The 26,640-nt window shown below is 45.3% G+C and overlaps 1 protein-coding gene across 2 annotated transcripts; it reads right to left on the bottom strand.

The window, feature by feature from the left end:
* Nucleotides 1-2,012: 2,012 nt before the first annotated feature.
* Nucleotides 2,013-25,831, bottom strand: TMEM151B (transmembrane protein 151B). Of its 2 annotated transcripts, XR_009557382.1 has the most exons (3): nt 25,349-25,831; nt 10,080-12,202; nt 2,013-5,394 (listed from the first exon to the last, which is right to left on the bottom strand). XR_009557382.1 is itself a non-coding variant. In XM_060272936.1 (2 exons), exons 1-2 carry the CDS (start codon nt 25,442-25,444, stop codon nt 10,766-10,768), a joined length of 1,533 nt encoding a protein of 510 aa, XP_060128919.1. In that variant the 5' UTR covers nt 25,445-25,831; the 3' UTR covers nt 8,243-10,765. The 2 variants fall into 2 exon arrangements, 1 of the variants encoding a protein (XP_060128919.1); XM_060272936.1 differs by lacking the exon at nt 2,013-5,394 and having other exon boundaries at nt 8,243-12,202.
* Between the last annotated feature and the right edge of the window lie 809 nt (nt 25,832-26,640).

Here is a 26,640-nt window from a genome sequence, read left to right as displayed (position 1 = left end):
AGCAGCAGCAGCTGTGTTAGAGGTGTCAACAGCACCACTTCATAGTCTTTACAAGCTTGTGTTCCCCCCCCCCTTCCTAATCCATGAGTGGATTGTTCCAGTGGTTTAAACCACAGGGAGTTGCAGCAGCTCGAGAAATATGCCCATGGCAGCAACTATAAAATATCCCCCTGAGACATACCTAGAACACCAGATATTCGCCACTGACCACCTAGTTCTTGACCTGAGGCAGGCTAGCTTGTTGAAGTTACAAAATAATTTATTACTTAAATTGCACACTTGAATTAAGAGATTTTTTAGTCACTCAGGAAAAGGCCCAAGATCCCAAATCAGTCAATCATGGTAAGCACAGCTTCTTGCAATCTATTGGAGACCAGTTTCCTTGGGGATGGGTTTAATCTGAGAATGAATGCATATGATGTCTGCAAAGCAGCCTGCCTCCACAGAGTGCAGAGAAGATAGAGTAAATTTGACTCTTAATTGTGACTCTAAAACGGGCACCCCCAAACTCAGCCCTCCAGGTGTTTTGGGACTACAACTGCCATCATCCCTAGCTAGCAGGACCAGTGGTCAGAGATGATGGGAATTGTAGTCCCAAAACATCTGGAGAGCCGAGTTTGGGGATGCCTGCTCTAAAATGTGCAACAAATGTCAAGTAAAAGCAGTGTTTGTTGAATTGCCCTGGTGAAGATCTGAGCTAGAAAAGGTCACATGGCTGAATGGGTTAGTGCTCCATATGGGTGCTTAAACATAACTAACCAAAATAATTTCCTAAATTCTTGAGCCATCTCAGGCTATTCAGCTACAGAGTCATTATCTGCCTGAGCTTCTCTATCTGAAAAATGGGAATAATAAAAAACTACTTTACAGTACTGCTGTGAATACTTTAGATTTATAGCCTTGAAGGCTCAGGTTGAGTACCAATTTAAAAGCATACGGAATTTTAAAAGAGAATTTTAAAAACCCACAATATAATTCAATATGACATTCAGTAAATACTGGTAAAGGCTCTCATCTTTGTGCTAGCTCCTGAAAGCCAACTGAAACAGATAAACCTTAAAACACCTCCAAACCTTCTTAAACTTTGTGCTCTGGTGAATCTCTAGCTCAACACTGATGGGGTGTCACAGGCCAGTATTGTAACATCTGTAATCTGCTGCCCTACGAGTTGTTCCCAGCTTATTCAGCATTATCTATAAATGGCTGCTCTATAACAAACAGAGGGGGGGGAAGGCTGACACATGCATATTCCCCCCCCCTAGCCTTGGGGAAGCTTTTCTGATCCCAAGAGATGTTGTGAGTCTCAAGAAATGCTGAAAACGTAGGCCAACTAGCCAGGTGATTGTTACAAATCAGAGTTAATTGTCAGCTGCTAACTAGAATGGGTATTCTTCCTCTTCTTCCCAATACTTAGCTTTTCTCCATGTATGGTTCATAGCAGACTTTGCCAACCAGGTGCTCTCCTGATTTTTTGGACTACAACTCCCATTAGCCACAGCTAGCACGCAGTGCTGGCTGGAGTTGTAGTTCAAAACATCTGGAGGGCACCAGTTGGCCAAGACTGATTTTATGGTGTACATCAGGGATGGATCATCTTGTTGTTATTGTTGGAGACGGCATCTCCTTGGAGGTAATCTGTTGGAGTAACATGATAGTACTGGGTGGAGCCAGAGACAAAAGAGTTCTGGATTAACCAATCCAGAATAAAGACTCTTCTGCTTCAATTTTCATCACAGCTACATTGGATTAAATTCCCTGTGTTCTTTGGGGCTGACACGGTTATTCTCAAATAAATATGTGGAGGATTTATATATTTTTAACCCAGAACACCCAACAGCTACAGTTCTGGAGGGCAATAGTCCTTTCTGACTTTACTGTACTGACATGGCAGAAATCGATTTCTTAGGCAGCCAAGGTGGATTCTTTTCCTCAAGCCATACAACCATGAAAAAGTGAAACAAAACCTGCCCAACTTCAATTTTTATCAGATATGACTCCTTCCAATTGTTCTGCAACTACACAAAAAGAGGGAGAAAGATACTCCAAATCACAATAGGGCAGCTTCAAGAAGTACTGGAAGCAACAGAAAGTAAGGTTTAGGGGCTGCAGCCCACCTGTGCTGTATAGCAAAGCAACAAAGGTGGGGTGAACTATCAACCTGCCATCCTTCCTCTCCAAGGTGGGCTTAGCAAAGTTGTTTGTTAGCCTTACAGACTTTTGAACTCTGAAGATAGGGCAGAAAATGCAAGTCTTCATATGACTCAGGTGGTCTGAAAAGTAGTTTCCATATAAAATTGCAAACTCGGCTTCCGCTTTTCTGAACTGAATGCATATGACAGAAGGGCCATTTCCCATGCAATGGCTCTATCTCTTAGCTTTTCCTCTAAGTGCAATGACATTGATTTGGGAGCTGCAAAGTTAGTGATGCTAAATGGGTTTCTGCATGCATTACATTTTTATGGCCATTTCACAATTGTATACTAGTTGTATGTTAGGCTCATTTTCTTGGCGCCATATTATTTAACAGCTGGTACATTCCAAGTAACAACAGGTAGTTAAAGATACAGTGACCAAGGGATAAAATATAGTATGAGCACCAGTCCAGATGCAGTAAAGGTAAAGGTGCCTCTGACCATTAGGTCCAGTTGTGACCAACTCTGGGGTTGCGGCGCTGATCTTGCATTATTGGCCAAGGGAGCTGGCATACAGCTTCTGGGTCATGCGACCAGCATGTACCTTCCCACTGTAATGGTACCTATTTATCTACTTGCACTTTGACGTGCTTTCGAACTGCTAGGTTGACAGGAGCTGGGACCGAGCAACGGGAGCTCACCCCGTCGCAGGGATTTGAACTGCCGACCTTCTGATCGGCAAGCCCTAGGCTCAGTGGTTTAACCCACAGCACCACCTGCGTCCCAGGTACATTGAGCTAGTTTTAATCCAACCCTACCTGTTTGTTTGCATGAGAGGTTTCATTAGGAAGCTCTGCACATAATTATTATTCCCCTCAGCTGCTCTACCCTGTTTATTATAATGGGAGGCCTCCAATTCTGTCCTGGCGCTTCTTGCAACCACTCTTTCTCTCTGTTTGTGTGCTTGTGTGTGACACATTTTTACTGCTGTAATATGTGTTCATTGACCCACCTTTCTGTATGCCTTGCCTGCTAGGGAGGGAGGTGACACAGGATAGCAGTCATAGGGAGGCGAGGAAGACAAGTGTCCTGTTATGTTTGTCTGTTCACCTACAGGCAGCAAAGACCTGCCAGTCATTTCCATGGCAACAAGTTTAAGTGAAGAGAACCTGCTTCGGCATTTAAATGAATTAGAAAATGAATGAAATGCCATTAAGGTGAAGTGGAAGAAAAGGAGTTATTTCTTTCAGAGAGAAAGATTTTTGCATTCAGCTGTGGGAACCCCCTCTCCCAATCGACACTACCTCACAGGGGTGTTGTGAGGACAAAATTGGGTATGCTGATTTTTGCTACCTTGGGCTCTTTGAAGAAAGACCAGGATATAAATGTGATACACACACACACACAATTAATGGAGATATAAAACACGAAATCAATAGAGATGGCAACTTAAATCAGAAAGAGTAGTTATGATCAGAACAGTGCGCAGCCTGCATCAAATGCACAAACAAACCCAAGTTCTATTATCAGAACAAATAAACCAGATTAGCAGCTAGTTCTTTAGTTTGGACCCCTACTACCAGGTTGGTGATTTGTGTTGCTGTTCTAGAATTATGCCCCAGAAACTGAATTTCTTTAAGTGAGCATGTTATTTTATTGGGCAAGGAAGCTTTGGTATTGGATTCTGGTGAAGGTGAAACACTATTCTACCATTTTAGACTCCAGAGCATTACAAATCTCTAACATATAAAATATATTTTATCTTCACGTTTATGGCACTGTCCCAGTTTGTGGCGAATGTAAAACAGCAGAACGTCCTCTGTTTGTGCAAACCGTAATGATCTCACAGCACCTTTAGCAAAAAACAACAGGCAGCATTTCCGTTCACAGGAACAAATAGATGCAGTAAAAGAAATAGGTGGCTCAGAACTCGCACCAAGGCAGATGTTTTGTTTTTGTTTTTTAATCCAGTGTGTCTGAGGACATTTTATCCTCTGCAAATTCCTAAAATAAATGTCAGCCATGCATGTCTACTTTGCATTGCAACATCCATATGAAATGCCTCCAAGACAACAAATTTAAATTGCTATGCTTTGTTGACACCTTGCAAATTCAGTGGAGCTGGACAAAAAATTCAAAATGCCGTTTCCCATTGAACTTAAAATATTTTATGAGGGTTTTGTTGCAGATTTTTCAATCTGCCTAATTCTTTTGGTTGTGGAACCATGAAAGGCTGATGTAGAAAAGCTTTTATATAATTCACATACACCTCATTGTGCATTTCCCCCCCACAGCACCAGGGAAATATTGTTGCTTAGCAAGAGAGAAAAGCAAAACACTAAATCATCTCATATTATTTTGAAAGGGGACAGAATGCTCCTTGTATCACCTGGTCCTATGAATATGCTTCTCTTGCCTCTGGAGACTCATTTGTGTGTCTAGGCCAGCTTTTTAAAATAAATAAATAAGCATTTTTTACCTTGATTGATTAATGGGATGCTGTCCAACATCAGGCCTCATTAGCCATCAGCTGACAGTGCCGCTAGGGATTATTTGAATGGTGTAACTGATATGGATAGTAAATCATCTGGACATATTCTACCTATATTCTCCACACCCCCCCAAGTGAGCAGCTATGGTTGTGGTAGAAACATCTTGCACTGGTTAAAAATGACTTTCCAAGTGTACGTGTAGGTTCCCTCCCTCCCCTTCATATTACAAAGCAGTGTACAAAAAATAAAATCTCAGTGGGTGATCCACAAAATTACCAGAGTCCCAAGAATGTGTGCTGATTCAGAAAGAGCATTTCTACTCGTATGCTTAGGGTGGACATTAAAAAAAACAACCTTTTCTCACAAAGCAAAAATGTAAAAGGTGTGCTTACAACAGAAATGTGCTTGATAAAAGTGGCACCCACTGAAAAGCAACATGGAATCACAGATCCTCAGCAGTTCCTGGAAGGTGGCTAAATGTTGTTTAGTCAGAAGAAACTGTTACTGATTGCAGATTCCCCCCCACCTCCTGCGGGACTCCTTAATGATGCAATTCCACAGGCAATGTGAGCAGAGGAAGAGAAGAGAAAGCTATGAGAAGCAGTGACTTGTTTCAGATCTTGGATTGTGGCAAAGCCACATCGTGGCTAGGAAGACCTATCTTTCAGAGATGCCTCAAACCTTCAGAACTGTATTCTTTCTGATGGCACTGGGAAGATTAAATTCATGGGCACAGCACACCTCTTTTCTTCATATAGTTTGGTCACAGACTCCATTGTGGGAGAAGGAAAAACAGAACAGAATGGTGAATTAGATTATTGCATGTGCAATGCATACTATTGCTTTTTTGCAATTATTCTTTTCTGTAAACCACTTGGGATGTCCCCCCACCAACAATCAAGCAGTATATAAATTTTACGAAATAAACAAATAAATAATGGTGGAACCCTAAGTCCACTTACTTGTGAGTAAGCATACATAGGATCAGGCTACAGGAGAGGATACAGACCATCAGGAAACACATGGTAACCAATTAAAAGCTTGCTGCATGGCACTTCTAATTGCAAGGAGGGACTATTCTGCACTTTTTATACTACAGTACAGTGGTACCTCTACTTACGAATAACTCTGCTTACAAATATTTCTACTTACGAAAGGAGCTCCGTCCGCCATCTTGGATGCGGTTTAGATAGGATTTTTTCTACTTACGAATTTCTAGATAGGGTTGCTTCTACTTTCGAATTTTTTCTCCCAATGCATTCCTATGGGATTCGACTTACAATTTTTTTCAACTTACAAATGTATGTTCGGAACGCATTAAATTCATAAGTAGAGGTACCACTGTATGTGCCTTTGTAATAAATTATTACAAAACTGGCCTTGTTTCACAGGGTTTTTTGTGTCACAAAACCATGTTAGTAGCACATTTCTTTCTTGCAATGAAAGATCACTTTCAACACATGTGAAAAATGAGCAAATATGCATTCTGCACCAGCATTTAGGACTAGGCATGGTGACATGAACTCAGGACAGTCCTGCAAGCTTTTCATAGATCTATAACATGAAGCAACACAGTAGCAGGTGCTGCGAAGATATCAGGTGAATAACACTGAAAAAGTTGCATCAATGTGGAAAAGCCACATTTTTGTGGCAATAGTGGAGGTTATTATCTGACAAGTTGTACAATTTCAATAGATAATTCAGTGCTCTACATCAAATTCTTCAACGTGCACGCATGCACACCTCTTTAAACAACAAAACTAAGACTACATTCAAACTTCTGAATGTCCATTTTTTTCCCAGATTGGTGGGTGGTGCTCATGACAACTACACTGAGGGGCAGTCAACAAAATGTCCACTAGATGTTGCTGGGCTACAACTTCCATCATCCCTCATTGCTGGTCATGCGGAATTGGGCTGATGGGAGTTGCAGTCCAATCACATCTGGAGAGCACCACATCGGCTACCCGACAGTAAGGGAAGATCTGTATGATGGGTTCTCCCAGTACAGTACTTTGTTGTCTAGTTGCACCGTGGGTTACTTTGAGCCATGTAGTTGCAACTGTATGCAAGAAAAGCCCCTCATAGCAGATCGTCCTGTGCTCCCGGTTTAGCATCAAGGTGCCAAATAAATAAATAAATAAATAAATAAATAAATAAATAAATAACAGGAAGTAATGCCTGTATAATGTTAAGCAAGATCTTATGCATCCTTTCCTGGGCAGATTACTTAATAATTCCTCCGTATGGGCTATTAGGCAAACATAAGCTGGGAATGGGTACCATGTGGCTTAACAAGCATTGTATCGGTGCACCAGAGTTCAAAAAAAAGAGTGACACCCCTCAGGCCAATCCTCACACCTCTGAGCCTGTAACTCAGGCATGTCAAACCTGCGGCCCTCCAGATGTTTTGGACTACAATTCCCATCTTCCCCAACCACTGGTCCTGCTAGCTAGGGATCATGGGAGTTGTAGGCCAAAACATCTGGAGGGCCACAGGTTTGACATGCCTGCTGTAACTCATGGGTGGGCAAACTAAGGCCCGGGGGCCGGATCCGGCCCAATTGCCTTCTAAATCCGGCCTGCGGACGGTCCAGGAATCAGCCTGTTTTTACATGAGTAGAATGTGTGCTTCTATTTAAAATGCATCTCTGGGTTATTTGTGGGGCATAGGCATTCGTTCATTTCCCCCCCTTCAAAATATAGTCCATCCCAGCAAAAGGTGTGAGGGACAGTGGACCGGCCTCCTGATGAAAAAGTTTGCTGACCCCTGCTGTAATTAAATAGCTTCCCAATGCTGGTAACCCTCTAGATCAGGATGGTCCAACACAGTACTGTATGGTGGTGGTGGTGGTGGGGAAGTCTGGAAAGACAAGGAAAAGTTGTGCACTGCCAGACCCAGAAGCCGAACAGAGTATCAGGGTCAATTGTGCTATTTGGTCAATGAGTGAGAAATAATGAGATTAAGATGCAGCTGAGAGAACTCAGGTTACATATGAGGGAACAGGCTGTCACTATAAGAGCAGATCAGGCCATCAAACCTGTTGCCAAATAAATTGTCATCTCAAGCGTAAATAACCTGGAGATCAGACAATACTCGAAAGTGGAATGTGAGGCCGGCAATTCCAGATGCTACACTCTTTAAAAAATAATGTTTACAGTTACACAAGAGACATAACAACTGCTGCTTTATGCAAACAGTAGACTTCGATACAGGTTATCTTCACGCTGAGCCTCAATTCCCACATTCATGTATTTTACCATCCTGATCCTAAACACCATCACAGTGTCAAGGACTGGCTGGACAATGAAGAGTGGTAGGAGGTAGCTGCCAAAGAACCCCCAAGGGAAGTTCCAGAGGAGGATGGCTCAGAGCCTGGGGATTGGTGGTGGAGAGGTCAGAGGGGGACGATTGGAAGGAGGGGCTGGATGTCGAAGGGGCAACAGGGTTTAGTGAGCTGGAAGAGCCAATGGCAGAGCAGTTCAGACTCTGAGGCTGAAGCAGAGGAGAGGGGGCAAGAGGCTGCTGAAGAATCCCAGGAATCTCCCTCTCCTGCTGTGATAAGCTCCCCTCCCTTCTGGTCTCCAAGAACAGAGGCCAGAGGTAGGTACCCTGTTTCTCATATTTTAAGACATACCCATAAAATAAGCCATAGCAGGATTTTTAAGCATTCAAGGAATATAAGCCATACCCCGAAAATAAGACATAGTGATAGGTGCAGCAGCAATGCCGGCCGCGGCAGGACGAGGAGGAAAAAAATAAGACATCCCTTGAAAATAAGCCATAGTGTGTTTTTTTGAGGAAAAAATAAATATAAGACGTGTCTTATAATATGAGAAACACGGTAGGCACAGTTTGAGAGTTCTTGGGAAACATACAGGAGAGGAGGAGTCTTAGAAAGGGTAGAATGCAGGGACCTTCAGTGCTGGCATCTCTCTATGGGGGCAAGACCTACAGGGAAGTGTTGCTGAATTGTATGCCATTTCCTTGAATAAATAGTTAACTTCACTGACAACTGACTCTGTTTCTTCGTACTGACCTGCATCTTGATACACAAGTATATTTCCCTGCAAGCAACTGTGTTCAAAAACAGCCAGTTTTCTCTCACACTTCCCCTTTCCTATTTTACTGAATATCCAGCTCGAATAATGGTTCCGGAAAACTCAAGTTTTGTGCAAATTAACCCTATATTATAAGGGCACTACAGTCTCTGCTGCGCCTCCTTGTCCAAAAGGAAACACAGACCCTGGTAAGCACATCTGGTACCCCCTGGAATCTTGCACCGCTTGTGGAAATTGGGGTGACGTGTTTCAATATTATACCAAAATTACTCAAAAGTGCGGAGGCATTATTTGCTAGATGAAGTAATGTAACACAAAATGCAAATAAGCCAGAATGTGAGCAAAACTCTATTTTTAAAAGCAAGTTCAGCTTGACAGTTCTGAGAACAGTGCCTATCTTTCTTATGCTAAATAATGTCAGAGTAGAAAATGAAAGGAACAGTTATTCTCCTCCAGTGAAGAAGGAATTGATCTGCTTGCTAATGCCCTACTACAGACAGCACTTAATCTCACTGGAATGCAAAAGGATCCATTTGCATGTTTCTGTTCTTTGATTAACAGTGCAATCCTGTATGTGTCTACCCAGAAGGAGGTCCCATTGAATGTAATGAGGCTTAGTTCCAGGTACTGTGCATAGGATTGTGTTGTTTGTATTGTCAAGGGCGTGGATGGTTCCAGGAACCTCAGAAAACTATTTAGTGGTTACTTTTACTGTCCATTAATTGGGGGGGGGGGGCACTCAGTAACGAAAGTGTCTTCCCATTACAAAGGAGCTCAAAACTCCTTGGAGCCACCTGTCTTAAGGGATATGATCTATAACAAGTTACTTCTCTTGCTATTGCCTCATTCTTCCACCAGAAAGAAAGCAGGTTTCAGGAATCTCTCTCACCCTCACTCTCACATACGGTATACATGCTTTCTCTAACACAATTTCTTTTTTATGCTCTGTATAACTGCCTCCGTTCACATTCCAGAGAACACCATCAAGCAGACAAGCTTGACTTTAAGTAAAATTCAGCCTTGCAAAAGCACACCACCCCTCAGCCTTGCACACCAACCTTTTCCTGTATGAATAATAAACTGCAGCTGAACCTCTCAGAACCTCCCTTGATACCAGACTTCCTCCCTGCCTGCATTCATTACAACACGCTTTCATTCACTTCAGAGCTCCCAGCTTCCCAGTTCATCCTCACCTCCCCATGACATCTCTCTCCCAACACCAGCAGATGCCTAGCAAATTCAACTGCTTTCCTTTGTGTACTGGCCCTTCTTCTGGGTTCAGAAAGAAGACTGCATTCTATTAAAAGTGTGGGGTTTCCTTTGCAAATTCCCTGTTAGTTCCTGCTTTCTGCTACCACAATGAAGTAAGTACTTTGAATGCTTTGAGCTTTACCTATGGGATGCTGATTCTCAGATGTGAAACATCAAGGCTTTCCAAGGAGACATCCTAAGATCTCGCATCCCCAGCAGCTGAGAACAGCGTAACAGTCGGAGCATGGTTTAGAAAAAGGAAGGCGGCCTGGCTTGTAGTTGCTTCTCAGTTATTTCTCAGCTCCTTGTGCCTGGGAAACCAGTGCAGTTAATTGCCTTGCTTCTAAAGGAAACATGCTACACTGCCATGAATTCAACTGCCAAAGTGTGTGACTCTACAAAGATTGGATGACGTCCCCTCCCCACAATAATAATCATAATTATGGGGCAGGGACTGCTCCTGCTAGACAGATATTGTCAAGGTGGCCTGGTTAGCTGGAGGCTAGGAAGAAAGACACACACACCCAATACTTGGGCTGTTACTGCCCTTCCCTTCAGATTTTTTTTTTTTTTGCATGTGGCTGCCAGTGTTTAGTTCTGTGCAGTAGTTTTGATGGTGGCGTTAGCTGCCCACCTCACATCAAAGCCATTGCAGGGTCTCCAGAGCCGGAACAGAGCTCAGGAGCTGTTGAGTCCTTTGTGGGATGATAAGAGGGAGCCATTCTCTCTGATTCACATGGGACCTCTCTTTTTATCTGCTCCCCCCCAAAAAAAAACCCTCCCCACATCTGGGTACATGGAACTTATCCTGTAGGTACTTTCACACCCTCACAGCGAGGTCTCCACGCAGGACCCATTCCGATGGAGATGGCGGTGGTCATGGTTGAGGCAGCCCTCATTTCGGTGCACGATGAGGATGGGGAAGTAGAGTGCATCCTGGTATGGAGGAGGGTCTTCTTCCTCCACAGTGACTTGGCTGGACAGGCGGGTCTGTTCAGTTGGGCAGCTCTGCTCATTCAGGCTCCCACTCCGGCTCTGCCAAAGGCAGCTGCGCCGTGAGCCATAGAGGCGGCTCAGTGAGAAGCGGCTGCTGCTGAAGGGGATTCTGGGGCTGCCGTTGCAGATGCTGAGGGCGCTGCGGGAGAAGATGGAAGAACTGCTTATAGTCCTGTGGCACTGCTCACAGTTCTGTCTGTAGCTCCCATAGCGGCAGGAGGAGTAGGTAGTGCAGCTAGACAGTCCCACCAAGTCCATGAGGACAGCCTCAGAGTAGCTGGGCACCAGCTGCTGGTTGGACCGGATATGCCACTCCAGCTCAGTGCTGTCCACCGTGTTGACCCGGGGCATCCTCCGGCAGAAAGGGCGCTCTTCAGCCGGTGTTACTGCCACATAATCAAACCCAAAGAGTTTCTCTACATGGTAGTGGACGTAGGAAGTGCGGAACTCATTCAAGACCCGCAAGGGCCAAGACAAAGTCAAGAGAGCAGCAACCCAGAAGACATAGTGGGAGACGTACCAAGGTAGGTTGTCTGGGTCTGAGAAGGCCACCATGTACTCTTTGAAGTCCACATTCTTAAGGTGCATGCCTTCCCTTGCCTCCATATAGTCATCCAGTCCCTCGTTCTCTGTGAAGAAGCGGGCCCTCTGGGTCAGATAGGAGTTCTCAGATTCCACGTTGGCAAAGCTGAAGCACTTGGTGAAGCGGAGCCGGGTGGCCGGGAAGTTCTCCAGATCAATCAGGTCCTTCGAGATGTCCTTCACCCCACAGTTGGAGTAGTCAAACTCTGCTTCTGCCACGTGGGTATTGACCCTTTCGTGGTACACTTGGGTGGTGGTATACGCGTCCCCGTTGCGGTAGCGGGTGACTTGGCGAGTCCTCCTGACGTAGTGGTAGCTGATGGCTTTCCACCAGATGCAGGGTGTGGCCTGCTGCATCCTCTGGACGCGCTCGTGAACGCTCTCCACGTCAACCTTGTACTGGAGCTCATTGCGGGTGTAGCAGTGCCAGCATTCCACCAGGTAGACCACGTAGAGCATCACCAGGAAGGCTAAGGGGATGTAGATGTAGCCATTGGAGCAGGGGCTGTCATGGTACATCATGGACTTTCCCTTGTAGGCGCTGTCAAAGGTCAGCCGGGTCACCTTTGTCACATGGCACCAGGTCATGGCTCCCATGCAGCCGTACATGAGGAGAGAGAGCACCAGGCACTTCCAGTGTGACTCCCTACAGAGCGACTTGCTGAGTGACTGCTTCACAGGCCGTTGCTTCTCCAGGGCGGGGAAAAGAGAGAAGAGAAAGAGAAATTACTATACAGTGAAGGGAAAGAGGAATTGTCACATAGCTGCACCGGCGCCTTGATTAGCATTGGCATCTAACCAGCTAGAGAAGAAGTCACAGATGGGTATCCCCAGAGGCATGAAATCTCTCTTAGGCTACTCAGGATAAACTCCTCTCATCTGGCAGGCGAGAGAAGGAGGCCTGCCTCATGTGTCATCATCTCCTAGGACTCATATACTAAGTCCTCCAGTTGCTGTAATAAGAAACCTATACCCACTTCTTGCCATCCTTGGGCTGTCACTGCACATTCCTCTCAAAAGTGCTCGTGAAATGTGGCCTTGGGGCAATGGCATGTCGACCTGGTCTGCAAGCTACGATTCTCTGAATCTGAATGGAGCAGCTGGATAACTGTTCCATTATTTAACTCATGTTACAACACAGGATGGGAAAGATAGCCCCATTCTTCTCCCTCTCTCCCTTCATACATTTTCCATCATTTGAAGTCTTTTTTGAAATATGGGAATGCTGCTTGCAATCTACTGCCACTCCTTGCTGCAACTGCAGGCCAGCCAGCTACCTCCTTGTCCAGTGAAATCTACTCAAGAGTCAGTAACAATTATTAATGATGATGGCGGGATCCATTATGTTCACCTGACAGACCTAGTTATGGCTCCTTGCCCTTCTATGAGAGGAAGGCAGTCAGGTGAGTATTAAGCACACATATTTCTGTATCACCTACAACAGAGGAAAAATCTACATAGCCAACCTGGAAATAACCAAGCTCTTTGGGCTCACACATACCTTCAGTCTAGGATTCATTTTGAAAGCATTTCTTTATGATTCCATCCATTTGATCATACACACAATAAAGGCACTGGAATTTCACACTAAGAGAAGATAATAGGTTGCAATGTTCCATCATTCTCCAGTGCCTGATGTTCCTGTTCCCAGCTGCCTGTACAGAGACAGGAAGGGAAGCTTCCCTTTGCCCTACTCAGGGTACTAGGAACCCCTGCTAAGTATAGAGGTATGTTCTCTATGCACAAATGCAGCAGGTACATGCCCTATGCACACAAGCACTAGGAGATGAGAGACCTGTAATCAAATGCTTCAGGGACTCTGTTTACACTGTTCCTGGAAAGCAAAAGAATCATAGAATCACAGAGTTGGAAGAGACCACAAGGGCCATCCAGTCCAACCCCCTGCCAAGCAGGAAACACCATCAAAGCATTCTTGACATATGGCTGTCAAGCCTCTGCTTAAAGACCTCCAAAGAAGGAGACTCCACCACACTCCTCGGCAGCAAATTCCACTGTCGAACAGCTCTTACTGTCAGGAAGTTCTTCCTAATGTTTAGGTGGAATCTTCTTTCTTGCAGTTTGAATCCATTGCTCTGTGTCCGCTTCTCTGGAGCAGCAGAAAACAACCTTTCACCCTCCTCTATATGACATCCTTTTATATATTTGAACATGGCTATCATATCACCCCTTAACCTTCTCTTCTCCAGGCTAAACATACCCAGCTCCCTAAGCCGTTCCTCATAAGGCATCGTTTCCAGACCTTTGAAGGCTGAGAATGTTTATATCCATGCCCTTTTTTTTCTGCCCAGTACAACCCTGTGTTATTTTCTAGTATTGGGGATATCTGAAGAGATGAACTGAAGACTCTCTCCAGAGGTAGCTAATGCGGTACCCTCCAGAAAATTTGGACTACAGCTTCCATGAGCCCCAGCCAACACGGCCAATGGTCAGGGAAGATGGGAGTTGTAATCCAAAACATTTAGATAAGATCTCCAGTACTTTTTTTGAAGAAAAATGAGATGCTGGTACTCATATCTTGATAAAAGTGCTTTGGGCAACAGCACAAAATGGCCGCCATGGTCATCAAAAAGAGGTGATGGTGCTTTTTACTGGTGAGTACTGTCCCCTCAAAAGAGCTCCCAACCTTTGTACCTTAGATGGGAGCAAATCATTTCCTTTAAACTCACAATGTTCCAGTGGTATAAATAATTCCTGATGCTACAGGTCAAATTCCTGCACTTGCATTTCTACCACATCTTCAATCCTGGATGGGTGAAACAGTAAATATGTGGTTACAAATAAAATAAAACTGATTTGTTTTCAGCACCATCCATGCGCTGCTTATAGAATTGCAGGTGACTGAAATGGAAATGCATTTACAAACCACAGTTTCTCTCCTGCTTCAAAGCTGCTTGTTCTATTTTTGTATATCTCACATTTTCTGAGAATGATTCTAGACTAGTCAGCCCTGGTGTATAAATCTTCCACGTTAACAGGATGCAAGAAGCAGCCTTCTCATTGGCAAAGTTGTCGTCTTCAGGGTTATTAGCCAGATTTCTCTAGAAGGAGCTGTTTGTATTTAAATTAAAGGATGAAACATTCCAAAACAAAATATATAAATCTGCTTTTATACCCTTGATTTCCTGTGGGAAGGGAGAGACAGACATCAAAAAGCATGACTCCATATATTTTTCACTGTAGTATTTTAAACTGAGTCATTCAAATGAACACCCCCCCCCCAGGATGTCTGCATTCCTCTGGGGGTAATCTATGTGGGAGGGGCAGTAGGTAAGTGGCACAGAAGTGGGTGGGACCACCCTGTTTCTCTCATACACTTTCTCACACGCTATCTCTCCCTCCCCACCTAGCTGCTGCTGAGAGAAGGACAAATAGCTCTTCTCAGAGGTCTGGGTGGCTTGCTTGCAGGGGGCTTTTGAAATTAGGTCCACACCCTGGTACTGTATTTGATATTTTTATTCATTATTTTAAAGCATTTTTAGACTGACCTTCATGAAATGATCTCAGGGCAGAGTACATCCCTAAAAGCATAATGTCATGAAAAGACACAAATAATCCTGATAAAATAGTTAAGACGCCAATTTCTACACCCACAGAACGAGGGTGGGAAATTCATGCACAAGGCTGGCTAGAGTTCCCTAAATGGAAACCAACGAAATCCACAACAAACAAATAAATGAGTTTTAAGCTGGCACTGAAAAGAAGGGAGTGTTGGCGTCAACTGTACCTCTAAAGAGTGAAAATCCAAGAGATGGGGCTTCACCACAAAGAAAAGTGTGGGAAGTCTGACAGGTGAGATTAAAGGATGGCGACATCTTGTGAGAAACTGCAGCTGCTGGACCTCTCTGAAATCTGCCCAGAAGTATAACAAAAACCTGAGAACATCACAATACACAACATGATGGTACGTTTCATCTCTTGGACTCAGAAATGCCCAGCATTTTCTTATAATTTTTCCATATGTACAGTACTGTGAATCCAAAAATGATTGTGAAACCAGAGGGCGGGGAGGTATCTCTTTTACTGCAATGTATTTTGTACTTCGGTTATATATTTTTTATCACTATTTTTTTTTACAGCAAGGTGGCTGGAGAAATGCGATCAATGCTGAGAACATCTGTTCTACTGTTGTAAGGCTGGGGGCTAGTCCTAAGAGGGTTAGTGGGGCAAGATTTGAGTGTAAATGTTTCATATTAGTTCCTTTTATTAGGCAGTTTGCTCTTGACAGCTGGACCTTCTTTAAGTCTTTTTGAATGGAGCAAAAGCAGGTCTTCTTCCCCAATACCTTAGGTAATATAGATAACAATGGAAGGACACATAGCAGCTTTCAAGTGAGACACAGAGAAATGAGTTTCCAGGCTCTGCAAGTTCAAGGAAAGAGCCTCTCTCTGGAGATCTGATGTTTGGCTATCTGTTGGGAATATTCTTTTATTTTTTTTGAACATACTTTTTATTAATTTTACAAAATACAAAAAAGCAAAAAAAAAAAAGGTACATACTTAAACCCCTTTTCCACCTCCTTCCTACCCACCCACATGGGTCCTCCCCTGCCACAGAAGTATCCCATGTATGTGAACAGTCAGAGATGGTCCATTTTATGCTTGGGTTTCTGTCCTCCCCCCCCTCCCCTGGCCCCAAAGCCCCCCCCCTGCCACCAGGGAGCTCCAGCAAACCAGGGCAGTACGCAGGAGGACATCCATCCAACCATCTATTGTCATACCAAAAAAAAAAAAAAAAGAGAAAAATAGAAATAGGAAAAAAGGGGAAAAAAAAAGAAAGGGCGAAAAAAGAAAAAAGAAAAAACAATACAAAACAAAAATTTTTTTTCTTGCATTCATAGTTGTAAAACCATATTTTGTGGGCTTCCCCTCCCCCCCCCTTCCCCGGTTTTCATCCCTTTTTTATCATCTGCAACAGTTTCTTACTTTATAAAAATACACCTTTGCATCTTATACAACTTATAAAACAATTGTTAACATTTTCATCTAATATTCAAATCACTGAGAAATCAAACTCCCATTTTCTCTTCCCGTGCCTAATTTTTTGTTTTTTCTCCCTCTATAAGCCTCCATATTTTCACATTTTCCAAAATCCATTCACTTTTAAAACTATAACTATTCTCAATTTAACCTTACATCCCCGATTGCCGGCTTCCCCCCCCAATCCAGTAAATTCCAAAATCAGCAGACCAGTTATAAACCTGTTAATCCATCCTTAATCACAACATCACTTTCCCTTCACCCCACCCCCTGTTTACAGTCTTTTGTCATCCAGGCCACCATACAGGACCCCTGAATTTCTTCTCTTCTCTGCATATTTTTTCCTTCTTCCCTGTGGGCGTTCTGGAGTTCCAATGATACCAATCGTGCCCCCCTCAAAAGCAGGGCACTCCATCCAACTTTTTGTAGAGTAAAGTCATCATTTTTTTCGTGGTGTGCTTCATTTTGTGTTGAATCATCACAATCCTCATCTTCTTCTTTTCCTTCCCCATCATTGTCATTCTCACATTCATCTTTTTCAGCGTCAAAAGCTTCATCTCCTAAAAAATCATATTCCGCCATCACCTCCTGGAATTTTTCCTGTAACTCTTGCCGTCGTGTCTCCTCTTGACATAACTCTATTCTTGTTTCCCACATTAAGGTCAAAACAGACCGCTGGAACTCAGGGGAACACTTTTTTGTTGACATATTTCAGTCCTGCCAAGGTCAAAACTTGTCACGTGGGGTGGAATATGATCACAGTTTATTTTTCGACTCCATTTTAACAAGCTGGCTGCATTCTTCAAGTCTTATTGACAATAAAGTTCGAACTCACATTTCACAAACACTTAAGCCAAAAAAGAAATTCCACAAAGTCCAGAAATACAAAGTGAAGTAAAATTTGACTTATAAAACCTAACAACTCACTGGGTTGTCTGGGCTGCCGGCTCCCGAGTGGAAAGGTTTTTTTCTTAGGCTGTGCCTCTTATTGCAGAGCAGTCATAAACCGCAGTCTCTCTCCCCTTTTCACCCTGCATCAAAGGGGAGATTCTCTTTGATGCCTTTGAGGGATCCTTTGAATTGTAAATCTTCTGTTTATGGCTTCGGGTTTCTATTTACTGTCTCTTTTGTTGCCGTGGGGGGGGGGGTGGCTTCCTCTTTTCTCCCCTCTCTCCCAGATCCAAATTGTTTTATAATAATCCAAATCATGAGGTTACTTACAGTCTTTTCCAATCGTTTTATTTTCGGAAGAATCCAGCGCTCTCCGCCTTCGGCTTGAAGCTTCTCCCTGCTAGAATAACGTTGCCGCTCAAAATGGCCCCCGCGACTTCTACCCTCCTCGCTCCGGAGCTCTTATTAGAGCTAGCCGAAGAGTTGGGGAGTCCGGATTGGGTCTGTGCCGAGCAAATTGCCCTCGGGACGCCCTTCCCGAGGTTCTAAGGGGCGCAGCGTCGCTCTCGCTGCCCTCCCCACTCCTAGCAGAGACGGGCCGTCTCGGAGACGAGACAAAGCCCCGCCGATCGACGCTGGCGCTGAACCCGGAAGCCCGGGAATATTCTTTTAAGCCGCGCTTCTATCCAACAGAAAGACAGGAGACCTAAGAATAACAATAATACATAAACACTCTGTTTCTCTGGGTCTCCAAATTTCTAGTTTTATTCAGTTGTGTTTTTTTTAATTTTTTGTTTGTTAAGAATGGAAAGTATCTAGTGCTTCTTAGCAAGCCGGATTGCCAGGTGTCAGGACCATCATTAACCCTCCATATCAACACAAAATAAGATCAGCCTCTTGGGTTGAGTTAATTATGTCTCCAGGCAACATCCCGCTCCCAGAAAGCAAGTGGTTGGCTCTGTGTCGGATGGGGACTTTCTTCACACCAGAAAGAGCACTGAGAGAACGAAGCAGATGGAAAAGGCAAAAAAGCACTTCGTTCGAGTGGCTGAGCAGGTCTGTGCTGAGCATTCCTGGCTGGCTAAGGCCACCTACAGTACCAAATCTAGCCTACCAATTTAGAACAGTAAACACAGCTAGGTTTGGCTACTCCTCTCAATCATAACTAGATGCCAAGCAAAAGTGCTACTGTCTTCCTTGGGCTTTCCTGATTCTACTGCCCTGCTCCTGTGTTTCTGAGGGCAGCAACCGCTCTCCAGTTTGGGGGTTCCCATCTGTATTCCAGGAGAAGCACAACTGGGAGAGTGCAGATGCTGGTGTAGCTTCTGGCTGGAAGCTTCACATTTTTTTAGACCCTTGTTGCAAGCTGTTGTTGCAAGAGTCAGTGTGGCGTAGTGGTTAGAATGTTGGACTAGAACCTGAGAGAGAGAGAGAGCAGGGTTTGAATCCCCACTCAGCCATGAAGCTCACTGGGTGACCTTGGGCCAGTCACCATCTCTTAGCTTAACCTGCCTCACAGGGTTGTTGTGAGGATAAACTGGGAAGGAGAAACATGCACCCCCACCTTGAGATCCTTGAAAGATAAAGGTGGTATATATATAAATGTAATAAATAAGTAATAATAAAAAAAAAGAACGGTCTGAGCCACAATAAAAAAATCCCTGGTGCCCTTGTCTGCCTGGTTCAGAATTGCACCTGATTTCTTAGCACAGAAACAGATCAGTGCAACAACCCACCCCCTAACATAATAAGCACAGGCATGGTGAAGCTAAAACCTCCAGCAGAGAGATTAACAAATCATGAAGTAGGTAAGTAGGAGGGACCATAGCTCAGTGGTACAGCATATATTTGCATGCAGAAGACCCCAGTTTCAATCCCTAGTATTGCTAGGCAGGGCTGGGAAAGACTCTGAAGCACTGGAGAGCTGTGGGTAGTATAATATCGCTACATACCACCTCAATCTGCATGAGCAGTGCAAGTTTCCTGGGGTATCAGGAGTGCTTACCAGGGTCTGTGTTCCCTTTTGAGGTACATCAGTGACTATGGTGTCTTTATGATATATGGCTTATTTACATATACAGTATATACAACCTGCACCAAGATGGAGGCATTGCAGAGCATTCACATCTTAAGAGGGGCTTGTCCTTCCTAGCAGAGCACTGGATTCAGAGGCATCTAATGGTGCTTTCTAGGGTTCAGAATTACACAGAGGGCTGCATTATACCAAGTCAGATCACTGGTCCCTCTGAGATGAGAACTGTGGTTCCCAATTAGCAGACCCCCTGGGGTCCACGGACCACCAATTGGGAGCCACTGGTTCACACTAATTGGTTTTAGCCAAGAATCTTTCTGAGCCCAGAGTTGTTAGGAATTGAACCTTGGGACCTTCCACTAAACTACAGTCCTTCTATTTTCAAATTCATTTGGTGAAGGGGAAGACATAATCTGGCATGTTCTTCCCCTTCAGTAATGAAATGTCACACTAGGCACACAACAGCTTCACCTTTTCCTTAAATCACCTCTAGAAAATTTCTGCACTTTTAGCAGGCTTGTAAACACTGGAACTGTTGTGAGAGCTGGGCTCTGTCTAAGAAAATCGCATTACATCAATGGTCCCCAAGGGTAACGCCTACTTCATTGCAAAGTGGTGCTTCTAAGTGCAGGAGGAAAATAAAGCATGACCTGCTGTGCTTCTGCTGGGGATGAGGTATGTCTCTAACTCAGGTACTGTTTGTTCCATCCATGGCCCACCTTGCACAGAAGAAAATAAAAGTACAACCAAGGGGCAGCATGCAAAGCTGGTGTGTTGGACATGGAAATTGGAACTGGATTTAAATTAGACATAAATTTCCTTGTGGCCTTTGGCATCGACCTCAGTTCCCCATCTGTAAAACTGGAATAATGGTGGTCTACTTCACATGGTTATTGTGAGGACAAGCAAAGCACTTTTTGCATGAACAGTGCAAAAATTATTTTATGTTGATTTGATTTTTAAGGGAAAGGCTGTTGCTCAGAGCACAAACTTTGCAGGCAAAAAGCTCCAGGTTCTGTCCACACATAAGGCTGGGGAAGGCTCCTGTCTGAGACTCCAGAGAGTTGCTACCAATCATTAGACTCACTCATACAGGGATAGATGGACCAATGCTCTAACTCTGTAAAAGGCAGTTCCTATGTTTCTGTTTTGAAAACCCACAGCTCATTCCCAGTATTGGATCCTGGTTGTTATCAGGAACAGCAGAATGAGTTTTGTGGTGTGGGGGAGAGAAGTAATCAAAGCGTCTCCCCAATAGCCTAAGTAAAGGAGCACTGAAGTGCAGAATCAGCACATACGTATCTGTGTCATGTTGTTAGCCAGTGAAAAGGAAAAGTGAACTATGCATTGGAATCACATCTTGCCTGGCAATGCAATGGCTTAGATATCCCATTAATCTCACTGAGGACTGTTTAAAAAGTTCATGAAAACCAGTGTCTTGCTAGGTGATGTTGAAAATGCAAGGTGCCTCCTAGGACATCACAGCAGCTCCCTCTCAGCTTCATCTTCCTATTTTCCAAGTTCCTAATGTTATTTTTCAATGCCTCCCTGTAGGCTTTGACCATGAGGGACTCCAGCCCTAGTTACTAAAGCACTGAATAAAGCAGCTTTCCCTGCAAAGCCCAAAGGAAATGAGAGTGCTGAGGAACATTCGATCTCAGAACTGTCGTGTACAGAGGCAACACTGTTAGGGCTTCTCAACTTGGGGGAGATTTCTTCACTATTCATAACATTTAGGTAGCAATCCTGCACCCAGTTGCTCATGCATCTTGTGTTGAAGTTAAGGGGATTTATACCCTGCAAAGCAGATTTGAATAACTGCATGCTTATTTAATGCCAGCAAAGGACTGTTCTGTACCTCCATGTTTCTCAAATGGAAAGGTAGTAAAGCCCCAATCTCCTCCTAACCACTCCAGGCCAGTATTTTAAACACCTTCCTCAAGTTCATGTCTCAAAGACCATGGAACTCCAGCCAGCACCTAAGCCATCTTTCTTTGTTTTGCATTACATTTGAGCAGGCTCATGCTCTTTCTTTTTTCCTTAAGAAAACTAACAATGATGCCTTTGAGAAGCCCTCCTCTCTCTCCTTTGCATGACCTAAATTCAACTCCATCCCAGCACAGCAAAATAAAATAAAATGCTGGACTATGTTGAAAAAGTCCATCAAAGACTGCAATCCTATTAAACATACCTGGGAATAAGTCTCACTGAACTCAATGGGACTTACTTCTGAGTAGTTGTGTGTGTGACTGCACTGTAAAACACACTAACAGAGAACAGCAAAGTTGGCGCATAGTGTCCCTATTCCATAACCACAGGCTGGCTTTCAATCCAAAGCCTTTTCATCAGCCACTGCATTTATCTGAAAATAGAACTGAATAGTAAATACAATTCAGCCAGAAATCTTTTTTCTTTCTTTCTTTCTCCTAAGGCACACTGAGTGACTTTGTCTTTTGCAGACCTGCAGTGTCATATACTGCTCAGGTCAAAGGAGGTCAAGTTCTTGCCTCAGTCCCAGAGTAAGCATTAGCCTACATTACAAAATGATGTCATAATTTAGCTGGGGGGGAACCAGTTCCTTTTCAGGAGAGGCGAAAGACTTACAACTCAAACTACGCAAAACTAAATAGATTTCAATGGGCTAAGGAATGCCTAACTCTGACCACACTATTAAGAGTAGAACAGCTCAAGGCCGAGTAGTAGTGTTTAACTACCAAGTGATCATCTCTGACCTTAACCACCCTCATTTTCCATTATATTTTTTACCAGCCACCTTCACTCCTACCCTACTCAAACCTTGCATCCTCTTATCTTTGTCCAAAATGTCAAAATCATTAATCTCTCCCACTGTTCAATCTGTGTGACATTCCTTCTAATTCAAGAGTCAGCAAACTTTTTCAGCAGGGGGCTGGTCCACTGTCCCTCAGACCTTGTGGAGGGCCAAACTATATTTTGAAAAAGAAAAAGGGAAAGAACGAATTCCTATGCCACACAAATAACCCAGAGATGCATTTTAAATAAAAGGACACATTCTACTCATGTAAAAACACGCTGATTCCCGGACCGTCCACAGGCCAGATTTGGAAGGCAATTGGTCCAGATCCGGCCCCCAGGTCTTAGTTTGCCTACCCATGTTCTAATCCTTACTCTGTTTCCTGCCCCCTTGGGCATCCAGCACATTTGCCTTGCCTTACATAGAAAGCTCACAATGACTCTGTCCCACCTGATCTTTCTGCCCTTATCTGCCATTACATCTTTGCCAGTCACCTTCACTTCTCCAATTCTACCACTATGCAAAAGTCTGTGCAAAAGTCTCCTGCTCTCTTTAACAAACCGCCAACTCTCCCATATGTCTTGCTTTGCCAGAGCTGGGGGGGAATTGGGTCTTCCAGATGTTGTTGGGACTCCCATCACCCCTGACCCTGGTCAGAATTGGGAGATGTGTTGAAATCCTTACTAGAAAATATCTAGTGGAACAGCACTGGAGGGAAGATGCTGGTCAATTCTGGATCCAAATGGCAGAGCTAGATGAGAAGGGGTCTGACAGTGCTATGCATGAAATAGCAAACAGGTGCATGTGTACACTGAAAGAGAGCTGCTTGTGTGAAGTCCAACACCAATTGATAATACACATTTAAAGAGTGATGGGAAATGATGAAGGACAGGGCTACATTAACACAGGAAGTGTTAATGGAGCTACTAGATAGAAAAAGTAACTCAAAACCAGACATTTCCTCAAATACACCAAACCTTCACTATAAATATTAGGTAGAGTCAATTCACTTGGAACATCAGCTACTAGCTCTCTCCATAGAACTGCTATGGCCTTACACATACTTCCTACTACAGTAGGAAAGCAATATTCACTGCACTGCTTCAGACACACACACACCTTTCTTGGGGACTTCATTCCCAGGCAAAAATCCTGGCATTCTTATATCAAACCTTTTCATCATCATTATTATAGATTAATCATCCTGGGGTGTTCCAATGATCCTTAAAGCAGTAAGGATACCTTTCCTATTTAAAAAAAAATTGGAGGAAAGAATCCATTTAACTGTCTTGAAGGGCAAAACAATTAGAGCAATATAACTTAGACTGCTAAGTGATAATGCGAATGATTCATAAATCCTGAAAGTCGGTGAGCTGTTGATACTTAGTTTTTTTTTCCCTCCCCCTCCACCAAAGATACATAAAATGTGGGGATAGAAACCATAGCACTAATTATCTACATCTACACATACAAGTGCTGCCCCCAACTATCTATGATCTATGCAAAGATGCAAGAAAAGGGGGTCAAAGGAAACATGTTCCAGTGAAACCAAGAATGCTGGCAAGATACACCACTGACAGCTGTTCCCACGCATAGACTCCATAGTACAAGGGATGATAGAAAACACCCACTGCCTCTGACACTTTGGTGTACCTGCTACCTATCTTAACACGAAGTTCATAGGAACAGTTTGGGAGAGAAACATCTGTTCAGTGGTAGAACCTATGCTTTGTATGCAGAATGTCCCAGGTTCATTCCCTGCCATCTCCAACTAAATAATAATAATCTAGTAACAGATGATGTGATGAGAAAGTCAGTGTAATATTTGCCTGAAACACATATGTGGAAAGCCACACCCCTTACTTTCTAGCTCTCCATTTTTACAGCATCTGCTTGGCTTCACCTTCACCTGAACTGGCTCTGTTCCCAGTTTCTGTTATGCATTTCCATTAACCTGTTGCATATTTATACAGAGTATATATATTTTAAAAGTACACCAGCATGCTTACCAGATATGTGAGGATTGGATCACTGCAATAGGCATTCACCGGGGGTGGGAGATCACTAACATTTCTATGTGAACAGTGCAAGGAAGTGACCAAATACCACATGCAACATCCCACACTAGGGCAACCACTCAAAGCAACCACCTCATAGGTGCAGCCCATGCCTCCGTCTATACCAGGCATAGGCAAACTCCGGCCCTCCAGATGTTCGGGACTACAATTCCCCTCTGGTCCTGTTAGCTACGGATGATGGGAATTGTAGTCCCAAACATCTGGAGGGCCAGAGTTTCCTTATGCCTGTTCTATACCCCTTTGCTGCCAGAGTCCTAGATAACTCAGTCCTGCAATTCTCACCAAGAAGAAGCACAACCACCATCTCACAGTGAGTAAGAGTTGCCTACTCCAGATAGGTTTAGTCCCTTCTTCACACACTTCAGCTATGCTTCTGCAGATAAATTTGGAGTGTGCAGACTCACAAATCATCCCAGGTTAATTTAACAGTATCTAGAACCATCAGTTAGCATCCTCTGATTGGTTCAAGACTCAACTAGGGGATGAAAAACCCCAAATCACTCACTGGCATGAAAAGGTGGCACAATTGCACCCTTTCAGCGGCCAAAGTGTGTCAAGAGGCAATATATAAATCTGCTCCCAGAGATTCCTAAAGGTTGGAGGGAACATACAAAGTGTATATTCTGAACTGTTAGCAACTGCCATCGCAGGACCGAAGGGGCACAGTGTTCCAAATGAGTTCATCCTAAACAGTCAAATGAGCCAAGGCGGGAAGAACGACCCAGACACCCGCCCGCCCCACATCCCCCCACCCCACCCGCTCCCAGGCGTTACGGTTTTGCAAGGAAGGCGACGGGGGCCATCCTGCTCTGCTCCCAGGGACCCCCGAGCGCGGCGGCGGACAGGGAGGGCGACGGTGCGAGCGAAAGATTGCGTACCTGTGTATGCAAAGCGCCCTGGCCCGCTTAGAGCCGGGGTGCAAGCCAAGCCCCGTGCCGGAGCGGAGGGAGCCTCATCGCGATGCAATGAGCGTGCCATGCAAAGCCGGTCACATGCAGACGGTTACAACGTGTTTTGCAAAGGGCCGCCCAGGGAGGGCAGGTAGCTCGGCTCTGTCCTCACCTCCTCTCGGGCCCCCTCCGCCTCCTCCAGAGGCACCGAGGCGCTGCTGCCTCTCTCGCTGCTACTGGCTGCGGCCGCCGAGGCTGGGGGGGACATGGCGGCGACTCGGGGCCTCTCGGGTGGGCGACCAGCAGGCGCGGCGGCGAAGACGGCACATTATCCCGCCACCGAGAGCCGACGAGCGCCCCCCGCGCAGTCGCGCCGGGGCTGGCGGTGGCCGGGCGGCGGTGGGGACCCGGGAACCGTCGGCGTCCCCGGCATGGTGTCCCCCAAAAAGCCCGGAGGCTGAGGAAAGGGGGTGGCGGGCGGGCGGGCGGGACAAGGAAAGAGCCGAGCAGCGCCGCGAGGGGACCTTCTACGGCGGGCTGCCGCTGCCGCCCAAGTGCCGGCGACGGCGGGCTGAGGAGCTGGTGGTGGCTTCGCGCCTGAAGGGCTCCCGGCAAACCTCACGCAGCCCGCCGGGCGCGCACGCAGCGAGCGGGAACGGGCAGGGTGGGGAAAGGGGCGGGAAGCCGAGAAGGCAGGCTGGTAAGGCGAGGGGCGCGGGGGGTGGGGAGAAGGAGAAGAGGGCAGCACTGGGAATGGGGGGCTCGGCGGCGGCGGCGGAGGAGGGCAGCTTCGTCCCCGCGCGCGCCTCTTTTCCCTCTGCTGTGCCAGGGAGGGGAGCGAGGAGTGACCTTGAGGGAGGCTGCGGAGCTCCCTCGCTCTCCCTCTCGCGCCCCCCTTTGTCTGCCCGGCTCTGTGCGCTGTCGGCGAGGAGGAGGAGAAGCGGCGGCAGCCAGTCCCTCGCGCTCCCTTCCTCTCTGCGCCCTCCTCCTCCTCCTGCCGCCGCCGCCTCCCCCTCTCCGCATTTCAGATCCACCGGGAAAGTGGAGCCCCCTTCCAGGCGCACGAAGAAGAAAGAGACGTGCTCTTCACTCCCGCAGCAGCAGCGCGGGAAGGATCCAGCTTTTCCTCCGAAACCACAAAGCCTCCTGGGAAGGGAGAAGGCGAGGAAAAAGAGGCTTTGTTTCTGCGACAATAAAGGCAGAGCTCCAAACGTGGCGGTCTTTTATTTCTGCGTGCAACTCGGGCGGACCCCCCCCCCCTGCTGCACCTGTCAAATATTCAGGTTAGACTTTCCGAAGAAGAAGAAGAAGTCCTAAGCGCGAGGCAGCCGAGCTACGCAAGCCAGAAGCAAGTCTCGTCCCGCAGAATTAGCTCGCATGCTAAATCAATGTCTCCGGCTCGCGGAAGACAATTAACGTGCTTGTCAACGGGATGAGAGGATGAGTCTCGAAGGCTCCATTAGT

The sequence above is a fragment of the Zootoca vivipara genome, chromosome 3 (genome assembly GCF_963506605.1).
Source record: "Zootoca vivipara chromosome 3, rZooViv1.1, whole genome shotgun sequence".
Lineage (NCBI taxonomy): Eukaryota > Metazoa > Chordata > Lepidosauria > Squamata > Lacertidae > Zootoca > Zootoca vivipara.
The sequence above is the reverse complement of the archived record's forward strand: the minus strand, read 5'-3'. Positions and strand labels throughout refer to the sequence as shown.

Bases quoted from the DNA above. Each gene is read 5' to 3' on its own strand.
- TMEM151B (XM_060272936.1), bottom strand. From the start codon at position 25,444: ATGTCCCCCCCAGCCTCGGCGGCCGCAGCCAGTAGCAGCGAGAGAGGC. The intron at 12,203-25,348 runs GTGAGGACAGAG...GCCCTGGAGAAG, and splicing joins CGGAGGGGGCCCGAGAGGAG to CAACGGCCTGTGAAGCAGTC.